A 22,890-nucleotide genomic window follows, 5' to 3' on the forward strand; every position below is an offset into this window, starting at 1 on the left:
ATCGCGACGTAAAAAAGGGGCGAATATCTCGGTCCCCGGAAGGTGAAATTAAGGAAGTTGAGAACAAAACGCGCCTCGTCTGCCAGAAGCGTCTGCAAGGCTAAAGGAGCGGGAGAGTGTATCGTGGAAAAAAGGAGAGGAGAACGGGAGAGTGGACGAACGCGAAAGGAGGAGATTCGAGAAGGAGAGAGGAATCGTGGGACAAGGAAACGAGCAGACACGGAGAGATAAAAGGAGAGATCGAACGGTGAGAAACGGAGAGGAAGACGCGTAGAAAAAGGGCAACCGAGATCGAGAAAGAGGAGAAGCGCGGTCGAGACAATCCAAGGAGAGTGGGAGAAGTTGGTCCATACCCGGCGTACGTATATACGACGCACCGAACACCCTTTATACTTTATTTTGCCTCCGCGCGAAATACCGGCTGACAGTTACTCCCTCGAACGAAATAAAAGGTGGCCATCCTTCTCTCACGGAAGAGAGGAGCAACTCTGAGGAACTTCCACTTGGCCTACTACTCCACTCCACGGAGCTGCTCGCCACGGACGAGCTACCGGGGCTTTTCTTTTTACGCGAGCCACTTCCTGCTCGAACTTTGTTTTTCTTTCTTGTCCCTCGCCCCCGTCGGCTGGTTCTTCCTTTCTTTCCCTTTCTTGTTGTTGCTCGAACCGGGCCCCGGCCACGGGATTATGCAACGCATAACGGAGAAATCTAAACAAGCAAACGACCACGAAATCCGCCCAGATATCGCCGCCCGCGCACGCGGCATATATATTCGCGACTCTCTTGCGTCCTGATAACTTCTCCCCCATCCCTCTCGATCTACCCCCTTTTCCCATTCCACGCAGCTACACGGTGAATTCTCGTTAGATTTGCGTTTCGAAAGTGCCGCGCGCTAAACCGACGCCTCGAACGAAGTTAACCTTAATTCGATCTTCGGACCGGTAAGTTTGTCTGGAAACGCGATCGTTCCAATTGCATAAATTAACGTGGCACGAAATTCAAACGGGTTAAGCTGGCCCATTACGGATACGCCAGTTCCCGCGGACGCGTATGCATAAGCTTTCTAAGCGTTGCTCGATTAGAAAGCAGCATCCTCGCGGACCGAAAAGAACGAACAAAATTCTTAACCGGATGACATATGTTTACGATAGCTCGGACCGTATGATTAAATTACGTTTCACGTTATGAAATTATCTTTTATTAAATTATAGGAAATCCCTGTCCGAGTTCTATTTATAGACTTTTCGATTCCAGTGCTTAGGGGAGCTTAGGATCAATTCATTGAAACGTGGGTCAATAGAAACGTGTAAAGTAGCTCGAAAGTGGCTAGTGATAGGGAGAGATCGTCGAGGGAACGTACAGTTTACGATTATTAAAGCAATCCAACGTCAACTCGATTGCAACTTATCGCGTTACGGTAATCGTTGCTTTTCGCTTTCAAACCTGTCGTTATTAAATATTTTCGGACACAATGGGTACGGTGAATCGTTCGGCCGTTTAACATTTGCAATTCGTTTCCGAGCGCGATTAACCTGTTGCTGGGAATTGTTCGTCGTGGCGAAGAACGACTGATACAAACCTCGATAGGTTTAATCCGACGACGCGCAAAACCACGTATATTATGCGGAGATTCCTCGTAGGACGGGTTTCCTCGTCTACCAGGAGAGTTGTAGCAAGTTTGGACGCAAGAACTGTCCCTCTGTTTACAGCCCGTCCTTCTACATCTGTTCCACACCCCTGTTGCCACGAACCACCCTCGTTATCATTGCTACGTCGTAAAGTGTTGTTTGGACGATTACGATTTGAATTATTCAACGCGAAAACTTCATTAATCGGAGATGTTAACGAGATGGCCAACGAAAGGGTTAATTTTTTGAACGTAAGTAGCTTGATATTTCTTTAGAGAATTTCAAGCTACGTATACATACTCTACACGACCGATCGAGGTGGTAATATCTGTTGGACCACTCTGCATACCGGTTAAATCTATCCGTTTGTTGCTCGATTCGAGCGGTTCGGCCGCGTCGGCCATCTCACAGAGAAAGAAAGGATCCTTGCTCGAGATCGAATCGAAAACTGCCGACGACGAGCAAATTGTGCGTCACGCGTGGACAATCTTTGCGGACTAGGTTGTCCTTGGGCGATTATTAGCCAAACTGATACGGCGTGCGTGTCAATCGGGCAACCGTACGATCGATACGCTTTGTTTTCGCGGGACCGCGCATCGTGTCCCTCCCAGTCTGTCAAACTCTCTATGTACGAGCTGTTTTTTGTCTTGCACGCCGGCTACCTGCCAATGAGACGCCCTGCCGACCTTCGAATCGGAGTCTGACCGTTTTTGCTCTCCGCGCGAGCGATAGCTTCGAGCGAGGACCTCGAACTACGGTTGAATCAGTGCATAACTGAATGGAACCGAGACTTAAATACGGGAGAGGCTACCTATTGCACAGAGTGTTTGAGAAAATATCAGCAAGATTTTGGGTGGGTATGACATTTAAGTCTTGTCTTGACTTAGTCTACAAAGTTATTAGTACAGGAAACGATTCGAGTTTCTTTTCATTTATCTCCCTACCTTGGTTAGTAATTTCTTTATTCGGATCCGAAGTAACACGTTTTTCAGACGTTGGACGTTGTTTCCGAACTTTTCACGTTATTTTCTAATAGTTATCACGTAGAAACGTAACAAACGCCGTTCAAACGGAATCATGTGTTTCGCTTATAGAATTAATTCAACTGCGAAAGGGTTGAATAAGAGGAAGCAACAGGTGAGCTTGAACCGTTGGTACTCAAATGGCTCGCTATGTCTATGATTCCTGTGTGGCTGCTTAGCTTAGCTTGGTTGCTTTATTTTTTAACTAAGTTACGCGAATCTAATTCACTTTTTTTTCTACGATATTTACTCTACCGCTCGGACTGTGTTCCCTTATATTCTCCCTAAATGTCCCGATCTATTTCTCCAGACATCTTTTCGGAAAAGGCATACGAATATCGGCTATACTTAATTAAAATGTGGCTCGATCGTGATTGAAAAATAACACCAACGCGCGTTCTTAATCGATGATCTATCCAAAAATTGACAAATTGGCCAAGTTACGAGTACGATAATTGCGCGAAACCGTAGTTATTAAAAAACCATGAAATGCTCGCAAAGGGTGGACACGCGAACGCGTATTGTAAATTAATAGGACTTTAACGTAGCCCGTTTTATGACGATGCGTTTTTTATAGGGATTTTATATATGAAAAGGAAAGGAACGAAACGAATATACGACTGCAACGTTTACTCGTTTAATCTGCGTTGATTCTTCGTTGAGAGTTCTCTCGTATAAAACGGGCTCGCGACGCTACCAAGCGAATTGTTAATTCCCTTAGCGGTAAATTGTTTTCTCGTCCCGTAGGCTAGACAAGTTCGCGAATTTTGCAACGTTTAACTGCTCATCAACGGGTCACGTTTATCCCCCGAAGGCGAAACTTTTTTCTCTCGCGTAGCCGAACGCGATCGGGGCTCGCGTCCTCCGCTTTGGCTACTCCTAAATTTAAATATTAGTCACAGGAATACCTAGACCGGAGGAACGCTCCGATTGTTTCTTTTCGAGCGAAGACACTGTCCTTTCTCGGGTCAAATATACCCCAGTGGTAGCAGTTGAAGGTTCGACGATCTTTAATCCTCGCCTGGTAGGACGCAATAAAAATCATTTTTCAAGAAATTCCAGCAGACCGTCGGTGAACTTTGAATCGAGACGAACCACCACGCTAATTTCGCGAGTAAACATTTTTTTTTTGTACATCCTAACGGACGAGGGTTAAACCATTACGCGTTTGTCCTGCGCGTGGGTGAAATCGGTTTTCGAATGATGATTTTGTTGATCGTATAGTGTATAGGAGAACATTGTGATTGGTACGACTCGTAAAAGCGTCGATAACTCATTGGTCGATTAATACGTACGTAGTGCTACGAGCCACGGTCTTACGATGAAAATTCGATCGTGGAACGATTCCGTAAGCGGAGGAATTAGGTGAAAATTGTATAAGAAAAAAAAAAAAAAACGAAACAGAAACCAGGTCCAATTTTTATAAGGCGAAACGAATGTCAATGTTACGACGAAACGCGAGGTATAATGCGAATGACGCTAAATCAAATATACGTATTACTGTAAGGGTTCGCCATAGCGAGGTACGATTGAAATAACGCGAAATGAAACGACGAGCGAGAGGTATCGCTGCGTAATAGACACTTTTCTCCATTTGGGTTTCGTTGCCGCGGCGGTTGCCACCGTTGTAAATAGAACAATACAATATATCGCACAGGTGCTCCGAACTTTGCAAGCATCTTCCACGCTCTACCGAAGAATACGTAATTCAGTGTGACTTACAGAGAGAAAGAGAGAGAGAGAGAGAGAGAGAATATGAATCATAGTAATAATGATGTCTACGATTTTAATGACTGTTTCAAACTCGTTCCGACGTGTCGATAAGACAATTTAGCGGGGAAGCGACGATCCTCGGAAAAGAGAGAAGATTTTCGAGCAAAACGGAAACGGTGCACGTTTAACACGCTTCCACGTTTTTTTAATTAATATAACCGTTGCTTAGAACCAACCGATGCGCGACTAATTACGAAGCCTGATTTCAAAGATTATCAGAATATTTTTGATACGTTGAATTATATCGACATTTAATTATACACGAATAGACTGAGCAACAGGGATTGGCTGGATTTAAACTGGCCACGATTCAAATACTCGTTCCGCCGTAATAATTTTTATTCGATACCGTCTTCGAACAATAATCAGGCTTCTCCGTGGAACAGTTAGATTATACAGGACGATTCGAAAAATGGTCTTAATTAAATTTTGTTCGATGATGATACCGCACAGACGAGAGGTTTTTTCGAATTTTTTCAAATTTAATCGATACACGGGACAAATTTCCCGTGCCTATTATCAACGAGAAATTAAAAACAGATGAAAAAAGATTCGTTACGAGTTTAACACACCTAATTATATCTCTGGAGAGAAACAGACATTCCAAGATTACTCGTTATGCGAAATAAAAATTCTCTTGTAATTTTCGAATCGCTCTCTCAATTTAAACGATGTCGAATTTGCAGAACTAGCACGGTGTGCCATCGATTTTCCAGAGAAAAAAAAGTCCGTTTCCACGACAGCTTTGAATCGATCTCGAACGTGGATCGCTCGACTTTTCCACGCGCCACAATGTTCATCATCTTTTTCCGATAATTAAGACGGTTTCCCTCGTGAGATTGCACGCGTCAAGACACGTGTCATTTAATCAAAATGTTATTGTAATACTAGTTCGATAAGTAAAGAACGGAAGAGAATGAAGAAAAAAAAAACGAGCGAGCGAGCGAGCGCGCGCGCGCGCGCACACACGAGTTTTAAATACACATCGACTGATTATCGTTAAGGATGGATCGCTGGAACGAAGATTAGCGAGAAATTTTATTGTCGAATCTAGAGACATCGCTCTGATTATTCTTAGACACGCTTGTTTCGAAACGCGCGTAACCGCACAATGGCTAATTTTCGTTTGGCCGTCCATTCCGAGACTCTGATGCGGGATTTTTCCACTTTCTTTTCGTGGTTACTTCAGCTTTACGAGTTACAGGATATTCGAGTCTGTGGGTCGCGACCGAGTCCCCGCAGTTTCGATACGATAAAGCGAATTTTAGAGTGCACGAGGAAAATATTTCTATAAACGTACGCGTTGTACGGCAACAAAGTATCGGGATACGTCGATTGAAAGAGTTCAACGATTAATATAATCGCGAAATTTTCGATGTTAGGAGCAACGAACGGGAAAAAATATATTCGTACGAGTCGTCTCGTGGTAACCGTTGAAAGAAATTGGTTACCGAACGATTGGAAACACGAGGAAATTGACTCGAGTTGGATTACTGCATTTTTTAAACATAACGTTATGTTTGTACAAAAAGAATTCCAAGCTTACGTCTGAACAGAAACGATTACGAAAGATACCAACTTCGAATGTTAGTTTAGGATAAATCGCCAAGTAATGGACGTTGATTTTCATTGCACTTAACCTTGAAAAATAAAAGACAACGTTTTCTCTTTAACGATAGTGAAAAACATTGATGCCCTGTTCGGTAACCATTTTATGCAACGTTTATCTCAGAGACGAATGAACAAAAATATAAGAACAATATCGAGACCAAGCTATCCAAATTTCACGTTTGGTATTATATTCGTCGAGGTTGATCACGATACTATGTTGCGTGGTCTCTCTTGGTATACGTAAAAAAAGATAAAACACTTTAAAGGAAAATGGGAATCACTAGTGTGTATATACAGGACCACAGGTTCGTTAATTTTACAATATAAAAAAAAAAAAAAAATGAAAAACACAAAAATATCCGAGGAACGCTCGTTGCCTCGGGTTCAGAATAGTGAATATAGTTGAATTGCGCGTCTTGTTGCGCGCCTGACGGACCGTGACCGGTCGTCGTCGCTCGCGGGTCCGTACGCCATATTTTAGGCGCACAAGCAGGAAGTGTATAGTGTTTAAAACTCGCAGAAAGAGCCAACAACTCTCCCTCAGCCCTTGTTACGAGCCAGCAGTTGAACAATGATATCTGATTTTTATCGCCAGAGAGCAGTAATAGCACAAGTGAAACCGTTTCTAAGTACATTTGTTATACACGCATATTGTTATCATTGCCACGTAAAAGCAATTATTAACTCCATAGCCTGGGCCATTGTTAGTTGAACGAGAGAGCTAGAGACTGTTTCTTGAAGTTGGGTTGCACCGACGCGTTTCGCCTTTTATTCCTAACTACTGTTACCGATGCTTTCCTGCGATACCATTAAGCTCTAACCGACCGAGTAATTTCGTGCGATTCGCAATACAATCTCTCGCTTACGCCCTTTCCACTTTTTCTTTCTACGATTCTGTGTACATGATTTCCTTTTACGATGGTTCGAAAGACGCGTTTAAGTGGCACGAAACAGAGATAATCTTTAAACCGACGTAAGAGTATGAAATTACGAGTGCCTGTTCGCGTATTGTTTCTAGGTCGGTAAATCGGTAACACCGTTCGCTGGACGACGATTGGTGCTGCCACTGGGCAACAGAGAACTATTTTACTCGTAGCTTTCGTGCGGATAGACTAGACGTAACTATGAGAGAAACTGGAGATGACGCGAGAAAGAGAGACCTCGAAAGTGGGTAAATGTGTCTCATTCCAACACACGTCTCGGTGGGAAAAGATAGAAGAAAGTCGTGGATGCGTCGTGAAACATCTTGTTACCCACCGCCAGTCTATCTTACCACTTGCTGTGCTAGAGCGAAGACACGAACCCAGAGCTATCTCTATCCGTCGATATAGTCTTCAGCGTCTCCATAAGAGAGCGCAATTTATCCGTAGAACCACTGAACTATGATAGTTCGGTGCGTAAAACCCAGAGATCCGCCTATAACCTTACGATTTCACTTTCGCGTTAAATGTAGATTTTAGAATTTTAGAATTTTATTATACCGTGAACGCAAAGATGCGACAGTATTATGTCCAATCGCGTAAAGTTCGTTGAAAGAAGCAATTTATTTTGTTGTCCCGGTCCATAAATTCTCATTCGTGCAACCCTGCATCAAGGAAGATCGAGAAAGAGATTATCGTAATAACTGCCGATTACTCGGTAACAATGGCAACGCCCATACATACGAAGTCTGTAATCGAAATGCTTTATATTTTTACACCGAACAAAGCAGTATATAACGTACAATAAACAATAAAACATGTCCTTCCATACGCAACCTCAAGATGACAAATGTTAAATTTTTATTTTTACAACAACCCACTATCACTTCCGATATCTGAGCTATATTCGAGCATATTCATAGTTGAGACTATTTAAGTAGGATATTTAAACAAAGTCGACTAGATTAATTTTAATCGACTCACGAGATTTACGATTTCTACTCGACGATCGTCTTTATTGTAATATACGCAAACTGTAAACGATACGACAGTCTACGCTAGTGATACATTGTAATTGTATTTATAACACGTCTATACGTTTCGTGCCCGTTTATGTGATGTTATTATGCGCAAGATTTCGGTAATGTTTTGCACTCTTTCGTTTCACACGTCGCGAGAAAAAAAAAAAAAGAGACGCAAATGAAGACAAACGGAAATCAAATGCCAATGATTTGGCGGGTTTCGGTTGAAGTAAAACTCAAACGGTCAAAATGGCGGAATGGAAGCCAAATCCAAATAAAGTGATTCAACACGGTCTGTCCAAAATGCTAATATTACCGTGCTCCATCTATCAAACGATACTTTCTTTGTATCGTTAACCTGATGTACGCTCTCCAATAATTCGCGCAATTTTTTCAATAAAAATCAAAAGTAAAAAGCCGATCGGTACCAAAAAACGAGTCTCAAATAATGATACGTTAACTTCGTAAGGGACAATGTACATATGTATTTAAGATAGTTATATATATATATATATATACACAGACACGACACACATATTCAAATACATACCTGTAATACAAGAAGGTTTTCAATGTGCTGTTAGTTTAAACAATTCGAGCCGTTAAATATTTTTAGTCATATCCAAAAATGCTTAACCCGCTTGGAACATGACGAACTCTAAATCTGCTAATACAATGGTCGACGTTTCTTTGGTATTCATATATTGAATACTTCACAACCAAGAGAAACACTTTCATAACTCACAAATACACTTTATAAATATATTTATCCACAACATTTGTTTTGTCATTGTAACACAACCGATTTAAAACTATTAAACGAATTTCCGTACATTACTCGACTTTGAACGTCTTGCATCCGATACCGCGCGTCACCAACTGTTGCCAACTGTTAAAGAAAAAAAATGTTAACCTATTGTTGCCGCGAATCGAGCATACATTTGAACTCAAAACGCGAACAGCACATGTGACAACCTTCAGTGTGATGCCACTAATTGATAGCCAATTGAAAAAGCGTCGATCATATTTCAAGATTTTCCGTTTGAAAATGATAAAACGCTCGTTTAATTGGCGATCGCTATCGATGCAAATGCAAAATGAGTTAACAAAATTTTCGTTTAAAATAACGGATAAGATTTGATGGTATATTACACGTGAAGGATTCGAACGATGTTCAAAAGAAAGCCGATTTACTGAAACCACGAGCGTACGTAATACCTCAGAGCAGTTACGATAACAATACGTAAAATAACGAAACTTTTTGTGATTCGCGATGTATCGTAGATTATTACCGAGATACTGGTAATTTCACACGACAAATAATGAAATATATACGAACGTGAGTATTTATGTATGTCGACGCCACAAGAATTCGTTTGTACACTGAATACCTCTACCATTATGAAACTTTCGAGAAATGTCGATATCTGATTTTCGCATACGATTTTCTTCCGTAATTGTCGCTACTATCGATCTTCGATTTCTATCTTCTTCGTAGAATAGACTTTTTATATTATGAGTTTAAAATAACGTTTCTAAAATTAATTAAGGAAACCATCGAGAAGGATTAAAAAAAAAATCAAATAATTTATGTTTTTAAGACACTTCGAATAATGATGTAAGGAAAACCGTACCGACTTGTACGTGAAAGTATACGTATCCGACAAAGGAACATTAACCTTTCGATATCTCATAAATACGAAGGAATTTTCTTCGAGGGCGCAAATGTTTCTCATCGTGTTCGAACTAGAAATATGTTCAGTCCGTTAGAAAAACGTGAAAGTGGCGCGAAAAATCAAAATGTGTCAAATTTGCGATTTTTCTTAACTTGTGCAAAGTGTAAAGTATGGAGAATAGGAAATTTCCACTGGAAGTTTTTCGAGGAAGGTTCCTCGTAAAAACGAACACGTATCAAATAAACGTTTTTAATATTTCACGTTTTATCGCAATTTTCATCGAAAACATTCAATGCGAAGACAGTCTTTTTCGTCTCGAAGTTAACATTATTTTATGCGCATCGAATGTTAGGACTGTGTTCGTATTACGATAGTTGTTAGAGGATGACGTTTCTCGGTCGCTAGAAACAGAAAATAATCATAAAAAAAAAAGATCGAATTTTTCGCAAAGAGAGAGTACACATGTACACGCTTACTGGGAAACATGTATATGTATTTCAAGGCATCTTTATGCAAAATTGATGAATGTTTTACGTGTACTAAAATGTTCCCTTTTAATCCTATTAAGACTTACAAAATATAAGTATTATACTTTACTTGTATATATACATATGTGATAAAAAATATATATATATACACCTGGTTTTTCATGTCATATTTATATTGTGTCCTTGCAATTTCTTAGTAAGAATTTACTAAGAGACGCGGAGGTATTAAGTATAACACGTGTATTGTTTATTATAAAACGAACGTATTATATTTTATTTGTTAAATTATTATCAATTAAACTATCAACACTTTTTGAAGAATTATCAGTCTCACGTTATCTTATACACCAACACTGCAAGACATCCAACATGGTCGTGTAATACTTTGGTATTAACGCCATTGTGTTGCCCTACAAAGTTTCCTTAAATTGTGTACAATTAATACACGTAACACTGTTGTGTTACATGTAACTTTTAAAGCCTTTTCTACCCTCCTTTCAATTAATAATTATAACGTATATTTATAAACAATATTTTTTTAAATTACATGTATTCTTGTGTATAAACTTTACTTAGATTTACAAGTTAAAAGCAAATATACATATATTAATAGGAAAGTACATGTAAGCCAGAAATCGATACAATTTATACTATGTATATATATATATAAATATCTCCTGTAAATTATTACTTAAAATTATATTGTTAAATCATTGAGATCATAAAAATATAATTTAATTTTTATGTTTCCTGAAACTGAGTTTCTGTAGATAAAAAAAATAATTTCATTGGATGAAGATGCTGCTTATTATCTTACAAAAAGAATCGATGCAGTTTTAGGTGTTTCATCGCATCGCAATTAACTCTTTAGCTGTAACACGCTCCGATTGAAAAACGATCGATGAAGTGTAGAACTCGAGACAGCATATGAATATGATGTTTACAACTAAAGGGTTAATTCAGAAGCAGCACTGATACTGGATAATGTATTATCGATCCAATTAGGATGAGGATAATTCCTTGGCGGACTCGGTATATTAACAGGCATTCTACTTTGAGTCCTAATGTCGTGGAACATATTCTGGAACTGTTCCGATATAGCAGTACGTAATAGATTTTGAGGTAAATTATTTTCTAAAATGTTAGAGCTATCGTCGATTAAAGTAGATTTTTTCTCATAACTTTGTTTTTTGTGTAATCCTGATGACTTTCGATTTTTAGGTGTATCATTTACACGTGCTTCTTTTTCACGAGTTTTTTCAGAAGGCGAGTTTAAACATTCTGACAAAGACATTTTATCGACGCTCTTAGAATTACGTAAATTATCAGTCTTTTTGTTATTGTGCGTTGTTACGTCTTCGTTTCCCTTGTGACCTTGAAGCAAAATATTATGCACCTAAATTTATTGGAATAATCATAATATATATATATATATATATATTGAACATAGTTACCTGATTGGCTAATTTCTGTGCAACCAAGATCTTTGTACGAGGATAAAAGCATAAGCGAAGATTCTCCACCAGGTAAACTAATAAACTCTAAATTAGCGGAATCTTTAGTTTGAGGTTCCTTAATTCTTTTTGTTTCGTTCTTTTCAAATTTTCCGAAATGATTTTCGGCACTAGCCGATGGTTTGTCTGGTTTGTGTAAAAACTTGTTTACATCTCTATTTTTCGATGGTATATGATCCACGGTAGACAAGGAAACATCGGATATATCATGCCAAGAAGTAGGTATATTTGATTCGCGAGAAGAAGTAGAAGTTGGGGATGAACATGCAAGACCTCCGTGAACCAATGAACCTTGCGGATTGATACTTTCTTCGTGAACATACATGTTTAAATTACTTAACTGATCGGTAATTTGGTTTTGCAACTCCCTAAGATACGAGAAAGATACTTATTATACAACCTTATTAAAATAGACTTGAGTTTAAAATTAATCGTAGTCCAACTAACTTGATTGCATTGCGAAGTTCATTCAATAACGAATCCTTGTACGAACACAAAACGGTAAGTTTATCTTTTTCAAGAGTCAAGTATTGCACCTCTAAGTGCCTTTGTCTTGCAAGTTCTATTTGTTCAGCAAGATTTGTTCTCAAATCCGTTATAACTTTTTGGCAGAATTCATGACCCCTAATCTCTTCTTTTAACTCAGTAATTATTTTATCTTTAGCATGAGTTGTTTTCATTGCTTCTTGTACTTCTTGCTTCAATGTTTTTATAGTCGTTTCTAAGTCTAACTGTCTCTCTCGAGCTTCATTCAACATTACAGCTTGTTTATGAACTTGTCTAATATAAAATAGGAAGCATATAACTCTATCCCATAACGATACCAATGCATGATCAACTTTTCACTAAAAATACATACCGCTGGAAACAATCCCGTTCTTCGCGCAATGTTTCACACATTGTATTCATTTTTTTACTTGTTTCTTCCAATTGGATTGTAGTTGCTTCTAATCTTGTACGAAGCGTCATGGCCTCTATATCCTGTTATAAGTAACATTGCTTAAGTACATAACATTTTTAATACTAATTCTTTTTACAAATTTCAATAAACACACCACAAATGATGTTTTTCCAGATTCTGCTGGTATCCTAAGCAATGCTTGTTCCATATCAGTAAAAATTTTACTAGCTTTATCATCTTTTATTAAGTGTTCCAATTCCTTCATTAAAAAACCTAATGTACGAACTGGATTGCATGCACCAAATCTATCATCGCTACAATCAAATATTCCACCACATTGTACTCCTCTATCGACAACTAGAATAGAATCCACAGAACTTGGAACAGACGTAGTAGATGGATTTGTAGTACATGGTGTAACTTTGATTTGTTCTTCTATTCTTTTTTGTGAAGCTGATTGTTTGACAGGAATCTCATCCAAGTGTTTGTTCTAAATATAATCAAGAAAGAAAATATTTGTGATTGAGCACCTTATGAATTTTATACATATAAAATAGTAAGTACTAACTTCATGTCTTTGATGACTTTTAGAATTTTTCTTCATTTCTTTAGTCTCAGTTGCATGTTTTAATGGCTTTGCAGCTGGAATTCGACCAGCTAATTGTTGCAGACTTTGCTTTACAGTTGCTCGATTTTGTTCTCTTAAAATTTGACACCAACCTTGGTGAGAATCACCACTGCTACTGGGTCTTCTTTTCTCCTCTACTGCTTTGTGACTGGTGGGACTGCTGCTAACCATTGTTGATGTACGTTTTCGACCATTTGCTTTCACAGTAACTTCTATCAGAGTATTACAATCATCATATAAAATAATACCTTCTGTAGGTACTTCATGAGAAGGCTATAAAGATATTACACAATTAATGTGATGAAAAATTCATAAACAATCGGGAAAATATCTTAACTGTACATTACCAAATGTTGTTTGCTTTCCACAGTATTTTTTTCAGATCTTGTAGCAACAGTTTTACATGGAGTGTTTGCTTTGCTGCTCATTATGCTAAACCAGTAAAAGAAATGTTTACTCGTTAGATAAATATTTCAATACTTCGACCGATTTTGTATTAAATAAAATTATGGTCAATCTAACCTAACACTTCGTTGAGTTTACATTTATTATAGTATATACATCAGAAAACTTACTGTAATGGTTGTGCTACTTGCCAACATATTTATCCCGGCGCTTACGATGTATCCACCACCTTGCATGTTGAATAATTTACAATAATCATTTTATCGAATTATTTTACGAAAAACTACAAATTCGCAATGGGACACGTGCTTAAAATTAATTTGGAGTTTTCTACTTTCACCTAACAATTCAAACAAATCTATTGAAATTTATGTTACCTTGGCAAATAGTTCTCTTTTTCGTTCTTCTAATTTAATACATAAATTAATTATAAATACATACACAAAATAGTACACTTAGGAATAGGTTGTAAACAAACGTATGAAAACTACTTATTATGATGAATAATTTTTGTTATTGTTACATAATTTTATATCTATTTAAATACACTTTTGTTTACTTTTAAATATTTCCACATGAATAACTTATCCTTTGTTCATATTGTCAATCGAAAGAATAGCATGATTATAGTCAAATAGACAAACTTGAAAAATTACAGTATACCGGCACTAACCTGTAATACCGACAAAATCGTGCTAAATTTTATTCTGACTACAATACGAAATAATGAAGGTTACATATTAGTAAAATAAATGTTACATTTAGTAACAGTATTGTATCAACGATAATAATATACTAATAAGAAATACGAACATACGATGATAAGGATATTGTTTAACTTTATTCGTAGATTTGACTTGCACGAGGTAAGTTCGAAAACAGTTCTGTTTTTATATTGTTTCCCACTTTTTCCTTTTATGTTTTCCTACGTTTCGAATGCACTTATTATTTAAATAACGTAGAATAATATGTAAATAAAAGATTTACTTTTGTAGAAACTATGGATTCATCCAAATCAAGCATATTCTACAACAGCCAAAGAGAAGGTTATAAGTAAGATGAAAATAAAATTTTTTCCGGAAGAAAACAGAATTTTAAAAGTAGCAAATGAAAGTAATAAAAGTGAATTAGAGAAGTGAGTAATTTATAAGTTAACCTAATCAATAATAATAATTGAATTCATTAAATTCAATATTTTATCATAATCTGCACTAGATATGTTTACCCATCAATTGCTAAAAAAATAATAGCACAACGCAATACAAATGGACCTTACAAATCGTTGGACGATTTATTTGTAATAGATGGATTTAAGAATAATGCAATATACACATTTTGTACTTCAATTATCGCAAATAATAGTGGAAAACAATCAAATAGGTACACAGTAACACCTGACATTCAAATGAATGAGGTATAGATATATTCATGTAACTTGCTTTAATATACTTTTATGTGAAAGTCACGTAATTTTGTAAACTAATTCAGATACCAAAAACAGTATTAGGAATTCATGTAGGACCTACCTTGATAAGTTGGTTATTAATAAATCACAACTTTGAAGTGTTAGATTGGAACTTCAAACATTGGTACGATACCAAACTAAATAATTCACATAGCCTAATCACATTGGTAAATATTATAAGATTTATTTTAAGATTTGAAAATCAACCATAATATTTTGATTGATTTTTATTTTTGTCAAAGGTACCATCTGTCGTTGAAAGAATACCTGCAGCTAGTGTTTATATAATGGAAGATGCTCAGCTCATAAGGAACTCAATAGCTAAAAACATTATGCATATTCAACAACAACTATCTGTTTCTATCATGTCTTATCTATCATTGAGAGATAGTATGTACTCTATGTATTATCGTACAAGACATTAATCATAGCGGACGATTGAAATATTAATTTTGTAAATTTGACTTCATTAGGAAAAAACCAAATTGCATCACCTCTGAATAATATATTTATATTACATCCCAATACAACAGCACGTCATTTTAATCTTCTTCTTGGTTCAGAAGTTGTGGCAGCAGAGTATGTTGTAAAAATTAACAATACCAACTGTACTCTTAAGATGAATAGCACAGAATCAATGAATTTATACTTAAACTATGATATATTAGACAGATATATGGAAGGAAACAGCGAGGAACAGGAGCAAATGAGATGGTCTCTTTTGAAGAGTATAACCTTTTTACGCTTAATCGCGATTAGAAACAATTTTAAAGAAGTATGGAAAGGCAAGCAAAACGAAGAAACAATAAAAAATTAATTATGTAATTATTAAATGAAGCAATAAATTGAACGAGATATTGTTTACAATACAATAGTTTCATTTGATGGAAACCTATTCGATGAAAAAAAGTGGGAAGGGGGATTACATTCAGAGTAATACATTGGATGTGTACAGATCCATTCATTTATTATATATTAATTTTCATTATACTATCTATTCATAGTACACTGTACGTCTAATGTTTCTCGCTTCTCGAATACGAACTCGCGTCGGGTAAATAAACAAATAAGTAACGTTTCTTCATAATGGTAACAGTAAACATTGTATTCGTAGAAATACATGTACCATTATGAGCAATTTGAGTAAGTATACGAGAGCAAGACGTCAGAGTAGTGACTATTTCGTGAACATAGTCAACGAATTTGTACGACCAACTAAAAGTACAGGTTTGACAATATTGATGTGCCAAAACTTTTAACGTCAAATTAGGTATGCTCGTCAAAAAGAGAGTAACACCGGTACTTAATCCGGCAGTGATGCTGTGTAAGAAGCATGTAGTAGCTACGTACCATTGTCTAATCGAGTATGGGTAAACACACCGTGTAGTTCTCCATTGTATATATCTGATATTCGCTTCAGTACAATCACATTGAATTCTGTCGATAACACCTTCACATGGCAACAATTTTTAATGAAAAAAAAAAAAAAGAGATCGGTGTTCATTGATTCAATGTAGAAAATTAACGGATAAATATTCCTGGTACTTGTTAAATTTAATTACGTGTGCCTACACTCGTGCGTGCTTTAGACTCGTCTCTCAGTTTAATTAGTAACATTAACAAATAGGAACGAATTGGTAACCGATTAAGCCTATATCCTCTTATATATCTGTACTTGAAAGAACAATTCATATAATGTAACAATTGATTTTCAATTTCTATATTCATCTAGAGAAAAAAAAGAGTCTCATACGCCAGTTGTTAAGTTAAAAATCCGGTTACCACACGATTATCCAATCGCGTATAATCGCATATAATTATCTGTATGAATCGAACAACAGAAGTATCAACTAGTGCACCTTTCCACTTTCATCGCCAATGGACTACAGATTGCTAAACTGTCGTCGGCATGACAGTGCGCGCTATACAATAAATTATATGATTGCACGCGTCACTTTCTATAATGTTACTTCGCAATCGCATCGCTGCCAGGTTAACGCAATTTATAATTATTAAAGTAATACCCGATCAGACCAGCTGGAAACGAGTCTCGACATATATGTATATATATAACGACATATCTAATATATAATTCTGTGTATATATAATATATCTATATGTATATATACGTATGTGCACGTCTGTTTTACGCTACAACACATCGTGAAACGGAAAAAACGTTAAGTACGTTACAATAATTACTATCTTCTTTTTTTTTGTTTGTTTGTTTCTTTATAGTTCACAAACATTTTTGTAACTCGAGAGAGACATCCTTACGTAAGCGTATACGTGTATAAAATCTATCCAGCTTAAAACGTACATCTCTCGTGGACCTCGCACCGGAGCGATATCACCAGCTCGCTCGGACTTGCAATAACGATGCGACTTGAGCATCAACAAATATAACAGGGACAGAAGTGTGACAATCTCGAGAATATTATTGTTGCGATTATGAAAATACGGCTGTTTTGCTCGGTGGACACGCAAAATAGTCGATATGGTTACAACATTAAATGATTCGATATTACAGGGGTATCTCGAAATATATGGCAAAATTCACCGAAAGAAAGAATAAATTGTTCCTCGCTTGAAAATAAGTCGACTTATTTAAACAACAAGAATAATTCAAATCTTCTTTTAGCGATTGTACCACGCAGGGACGCTCTGCATGTTAGTAAACTTAAATCGTCTATGTTTCACGGCTATAACAGCGCAGTTACTCTACCCGATAGCAATTCCTCTCGCATAATACACAAAGCATTCAAATAATTTGCTCGCGAAAGAACGGATTGCAGTCATAGGCAGAAAACGTATAAACGTTAGAATGCTAGTAAATACTCAAAGCCGCCCGGAATAATTTTGCTACACGGCCTATCATCTCGCTGACGGACACGTTATTGGAATTATCTTGTATTTTTCTTTTTGAACTTTCGCGTGCGACAAAGATTAGCAACATTTTATTGGAACAATAAATGACGAATAAAAGTTCTGTTTTTCAAAGAATTTAACAATAATTTGACTTTAACTTTTATAGAACATACAACCAATGGAAAATTGATCATCTTTTATTCGTTATACGAAATTTGTTATCTAGATGAGCAGTTTGCCCATCTTCGGCGTACGGCAGTTCTCATCACTTGCCGAGTCATTCGGCAAAGTCGACGGTCACGTCTTTGAGAACTTTCGCGAGTCACGATGACGTCTCAACGCCTCCACGTTTTCAACCATTCGATACCCTGATAATATTACAATAATATGACTTATTTTATTTAGCGCGTCATCGGATCGTAGACAGCCTCTCTGCAAATTGTACCGGTGCAATTCCATTAACACAAGACGGTCAACGAATTTTGACCGTCGGTCTCATGCACGCATTCTTTTACAAAGTCGCATCGTCGCGGAATCTAAGCCCTCAGCAAAGGACAAACATTTCTCACGCGTTAAATTTACGTTACGTATCTGAAGCCAGCTTCTTTGTATCAATTCCGTTTCACCCGATGGCCTTCTTTCCATGGTAATTTGCGGGGCATTGAACTCGCGCCGTGATCCTTCTCTGCTGCTTCAGACTTCACGGTACGCAAAACGAGAATGCCGATGGATATTTTATCGGTTATATCGCGATTAACATTCTGAGACTTACATACACACGAATATCTGTTAAACATTCATTAGACGAATAGAACAATTCTTCGCTTAGTTAGCTTCGAATCGAAGGACCTAACGGGTCGACACAACATACGAATACAGGACTTTTTTCACTCGTTCTGGTTTCAATATACAAAATATTGTTAATTCCCCTGGCCTGCATGCGACACGCTCTATTCGATAGCGAACGAACCTTCCGTGGAACGTCGCGGTACAACATCGCTGTCAAATTAAGCAAGAACGTAACGAATCGTTGTTCCAATCGCATTAACATGTTTGTTAACCGAAAGGAATATTCCTCGTTTCAGTTACGGAGATACGAGTGCGATAATTATAAGATGATCGATAAATAGGCGTGACAGTTGCATTGTGTGCAGAATTGGGCGCTATTGGGATAATTTCAAATAAATTTTTATCTAGATAAAGCTCTCCGCTCGAATAAAGGACTCTCGAGAAAACGTTAATCGTTACTCAAATAATTTTCTCCTAATTCTTGTCTTTTTGAGCTACACAGAAGTCACATACATAGCGAAGAAATATTTATTAAACGGTTATTTAAATAACAAATAGTATTTGATTCAAGACCCACTTTAATAACAGACTTTCATCCAGATCAAACTTTATTCGTGACTCGTCAATAGAAGTTTCCTCTAGAAAGAGCTTCATTCGTTATCTAGATAAAAATATGCCTCATTTTAATCGTATGAGACTTTCATGCGGTGATATCGGACGATTGTCGATACGCAATCGAGCTGATCGCTTATATTGCTTCGCTTAAAGCATCGGAAACTTGGAGAGAATTTCACTCTCGGGACATTTTCTCTATCACGGAGCGTATTTTGATCTGTTGACGTACCTCCAGGCTATATACTTGGTACAGAGTTTTTGCACGCGTAACAAATTACACAGGTTGGATAAATTGTTTAGTCGCTCAAGATCACGTCTCCCAGGATAAATTTCATCAAGCAAAAAATGTAAACAACTAGTTACCCATTTCGGTTTAAATAAAAATTTGAATTATAACAAAGTAATGACTTTGCAACAAACAAAAATTTCATCATATATATATATACACTCAAATAAAACACTACACGTTAATTTTATTCTCTTTCGTTAGTTCAAAACCACGAAGAAATAGTACATAGCGACGAGGGTTAGCCAAATGATATGGTGGAGATGGTCTTGAGCGATCAATATCTTTCGCCCTCGCTGCGATCACGCGAGCAATAGCGAATTTACCATTGTCTAAATACAGAGACAGTCGAGACGCTACAGACTCTATATTTTTAGTTATTTTATATACTGTTGTTCACTTCGATACACTTGAGGTTTGCCTAACACGGTACACGATCGTTTTACATAAACGATTACAAAGAAAATCGAGACAGAGGTAAGAGTAATAGCACGAGGGAAATAGTTGCAAACTCCGTTGCTCTTTTATAAGGTATTGGTCCGACGCTAAGAGACTGTTTCACTTAGACAGCCATCGTGCGTGCCGGCGTTATAACAGCGCGGTCTTTTCATGGAACGGACATTGATATCGATACACGTGGAAAACAGAAATTGCGTACGAAGAACCCGATGGGTTCCGGTGGTGCACTTTGAGCGCGTCAATCAAAGCGTCGATTTCAGAAATCTAATCAGGGTATAGGTGATGCCTCACGAGTGCATCGATATGATCCTGACAATTTATTCACGCATAAAATTAGTCTTTCTCGGAGCGTTAGCCGCAGCGGGTCTTGGAATATTCGCAAACACTTTGAGCGAGGTGAGAGCAAATATCGATTAGGTGATACGTCGATATTGCCTTTCTCTTATAGCGATTTGCGTTAAATTGTGATAGTCGACGCTTCAGAAGCATATAATTGGCCGCGCAACCCATCAAACTGACTTGGTACACGTTTACTTAGCCAGAAATATTCTTCGCGTCATTCTGGACTAGACTGATAAGAACGAGTCGCGATCTCGTGGACTCGGAGCAGACCACCGACGTGTCCGCGAATTTACATGATCGCCGTTCTCGTTCGGAAGCAAATGAGAAAAGGAACCCTCCGGCACGATGAAGCGTACGTCTTATAATTACGCGAGATTCATTCGCATAGCTTCAGCGAATTAGTTATTTTACCGGCGATTACTTTCAATGATGATGACACGAAACGTACAACCGTTCGGACGAAAATTTCCTGACAACGGTTCATGCAAATGAAGTAATAAATTACTGGCTCGGTCGTCACGCACACTCACACACACGAAGGGCAACACGCAGCACATGTAGAAGAAACCACACGCTTGATTAAAGATACATACAGTACAACTTGAATTGGGTCAACTCTACTTAAGCGTTTACATTTAATTTATCGAATCTTGGCTCCGCACAGATGAGTACTTTGCCTAAATATACTTTTCAATTCGGTGTGCGAGAATAATCTTCCGCCATATATGTATATATATCGCTTCTCTTAATTGCCCGATTCTTCTATTAGACATTAACGATCAAGTCACTCGAGTCGCCGATCGGAACTCCTAGTCGCCCTTAACGATGCAATCAACAGTCAATAATAATCGATCAACCCTATCTTTGGAATGGTTCGATTCCACGATAATCAAGGGTTCTCCTTGTCTTCTTTATCTTTCGGTTATCTGGAAGCTGTCGTAACAAGAAACATCTTTTTGCGTACATAGACCTACGTGAAAGGAATGAAATACTCTGCTGAAAATAATATCACAGCCTGGAGATGCGGCGGAAGACTAAGAACCACGGCTGAAACTTCGCTGAATCCGAGAACGATTAACTAAAAAGGAAAGATGGCACGATCACCAGAATTCGAAACAGGAATTTCCGGCAATGTTAAACATAGCAATCGTTCGTTGCTGCATTCTTACGAACGTGTGAATGCAACGTAGGTATTTCAAAGCGTACGATACGTGTATACTCATCTATAAACAAAAATTCGTGAAAACAAACTTGTTATGCGTCGACAACGGTGGCCTCGTAAAATGATCGACGACGCAACTTTTGCTAGTAAATACCATGCATCATTAATGCTTTTCGTGTCAGCAAAAAACAGGAAATATTTCGTAGACTTTGATCAGTTAAAAAGTTATCAACAATAATTTTAAATTCGACTAAAAAAAAATGTAATTATTAGGAGAACTAAATATCCGTCTATATGTAATATAATGTTGGTTTGTTTTTTCTCAAACGAAATAATTAAAAAATTTTTAGTCCAACATGTAAAACATGACGGTTTTTTAAAATATTTCTAAAGTCGTGAAGATATTTCCCCTCAGTATCGTTGGTAAAACCCTGTTGCTATTCTTGTCATAGTTTTCGTACAGTATACATATACTAGTCTCCTTATCCTTTCCCCGTGATTGTGATATTATTTAGAAAGCTTATCGCTTATAATTGAGTTTCAGTCGCACAGTAAATACATAGTTTCGTAGTAATAAAAATTACATCCGACTGGTCGGCGCGATTGTCGCGAAAGAAACACGACAATCTCACGCGGCCACGAAGAGTGACTAGCATACGCACTTGTTCGCACAACGTTCAAATTAGTTTGAAACCACCTTTCTTCTTTTTCTTTATCACGATGCTAGACGTATATCATACATGTATAACGTGTATCATACACGTGTAACAAAAATAGGTTCATAGGTTCTTTTGGTCGATTCTGTTACCAGGATTCACCGATAAGACACACATGAACGTATCGGAGACCAGAGTGCTCGCCCCATTTCAATCCCAGTGCCGCGTGTAGTTCGAATCAATGCATTTCGTACAGTATCAGTGAGTATAAAGATCTCAGTACTACTCAGATGGATAAAAATTACAAAGGAATTAGAAAAATGTCGCTTTTGCTTGTTTCTTTTTTTCACGCGTCCGCGATAATCATCGTATCCTGCGAAAGATATGACCGCGCACTCGAGTCTGCATTAAGAAGAGGCTTTTATTTCTCATTACTTTTTTCTGACGATAGTACCACACTTTTGAAGATGGTTCGTTTACGAAACAGCACGGTAGATGTAGATGCTGGAAACGACGAATAACACATTGTGGTGATAGAGTACTACTCTTGAACGTATTTAATCAAAAAATGCACTATTCTTTGATTGAAAATGTATAGCGATGTGCGCTACAGCAAGCGTCTCTATTTCAAATTGTAACAAATGATGATAGATGATAACA

At 37.5% G+C, this 22,890-nt stretch overlaps 2 protein-coding genes across 8 annotated transcripts; one reads left to right on the plus strand and one right to left on the minus strand.

Annotated features, from left to right (window-relative positions):
- Window positions 1-9,887: 9,887 nt before the first annotated feature.
- LOC128895346 (uncharacterized) lies at window positions 9,888-14,255 on the minus strand. Of its 6 annotated transcripts, none has more exons than XM_054157869.1 (9): window positions 14,030-14,255; window positions 13,759-13,928; window positions 13,531-13,615; window positions 13,124-13,456; window positions 12,710-13,045; window positions 12,514-12,635; window positions 12,102-12,434; window positions 11,595-12,022; window positions 9,888-11,514 (listed from the first exon to the last, which is right to left on the minus strand). In XM_054157869.1, the coding sequence occupies exons 3-9, from the start codon at window positions 13,609-13,611 to the stop codon at window positions 11,087-11,089; spliced, it is 2,061 nt and encodes a 686-aa protein (XP_054013844.1). In that variant the 5' UTR covers window positions 13,612-13,615; window positions 13,759-13,928; window positions 14,030-14,255; the 3' UTR covers window positions 9,888-11,086. The 6 variants fall into 6 exon arrangements, with proteins under 6 accessions (XP_054013844.1, XP_054013845.1, XP_054013846.1 ...); XM_054157870.1 differs by having other exon boundaries at window positions 13,759-13,817; window positions 13,966-14,255; XM_054157871.1 differs by having other exon boundaries at window positions 13,759-13,871; window positions 13,966-14,255.
- A 38-nt stretch (window positions 14,256-14,293) lies between these two features.
- Window positions 14,294-15,885, plus strand: LOC128895353 (uncharacterized). Of its 2 annotated transcripts, XM_054157887.1 has the most exons (7): window positions 14,294-14,454; window positions 14,584-14,723; window positions 14,804-15,002; window positions 15,077-15,220; window positions 15,296-15,443; window positions 15,527-15,632; window positions 15,722-15,861. In XM_054157887.1, exons 1-7 carry the CDS (start codon window positions 14,407-14,409, stop codon window positions 15,810-15,812), a joined length of 876 nt encoding a protein of 291 aa, XP_054013862.1. In that variant the 5' UTR covers window positions 14,294-14,406; the 3' UTR covers window positions 15,813-15,861. The 2 variants fall into 2 exon arrangements, with proteins under 2 accessions (XP_054013862.1, XP_054013861.1); XM_054157886.1 differs by having other exon boundaries at window positions 14,295-14,454; window positions 15,527-15,885.
- The last annotated feature ends 7,005 nt before the right edge of the window (window positions 15,886-22,890 follow it).

This window comes from Hylaeus anthracinus, unplaced genomic scaffold (assembly GCF_026225885.1).
Source record: "Hylaeus anthracinus isolate JK02 unplaced genomic scaffold, UHH_iyHylAnth1.0_haploid 5, whole genome shotgun sequence".
NCBI classification, from domain to species: domain Eukaryota; kingdom Metazoa; phylum Arthropoda; class Insecta; order Hymenoptera; family Colletidae; genus Hylaeus; species Hylaeus anthracinus.

What these genes read in the sequence shown, in the direction of transcription:
- LOC128895346 (XM_054157869.1), bottom strand. Translation starts at nt 13,611, where the DNA reads ATGAGCAGCAAAGCAAACACTCCATGTAAAACTGTTGCTACAAGATCT. An exon ending in AAAGTCATCAAAGACATGAA is followed by an intron (nt 13,046 to 13,123) that starts GTTAGTACTTAC and finishes GATTATATTTAG; the next exon opens with AACAAACACTTGGATGAGAT. An exon ending in GAACGGGATTGTTTCCAGCG is followed by an intron (nt 12,435 to 12,513) that starts GTATGTATTTTT and finishes ATTTTATATTAG; the next exon opens with ACAAGTTCATAAACAAGCTG.
- LOC128895353 (XM_054157886.1), top strand. Translation starts at nt 14,407, where the DNA reads ATGATAAGGATATTGTTTAACTTTATTCGTAGATTTGACTTGCACGAG. An exon ending in AATAAAAGTGAATTAGAGAA is followed by an intron (nt 14,724 to 14,803) that starts GTGAGTAATTTA and finishes AATCTGCACTAG; the next exon opens with ATATGTTTACCCATCAATTG. An exon ending in TTATCTATCATTGAGAGATA is followed by an intron (nt 15,444 to 15,526) that starts GTATGTACTCTA and finishes TGACTTCATTAG; the next exon opens with GAAAAAACCAAATTGCATCA.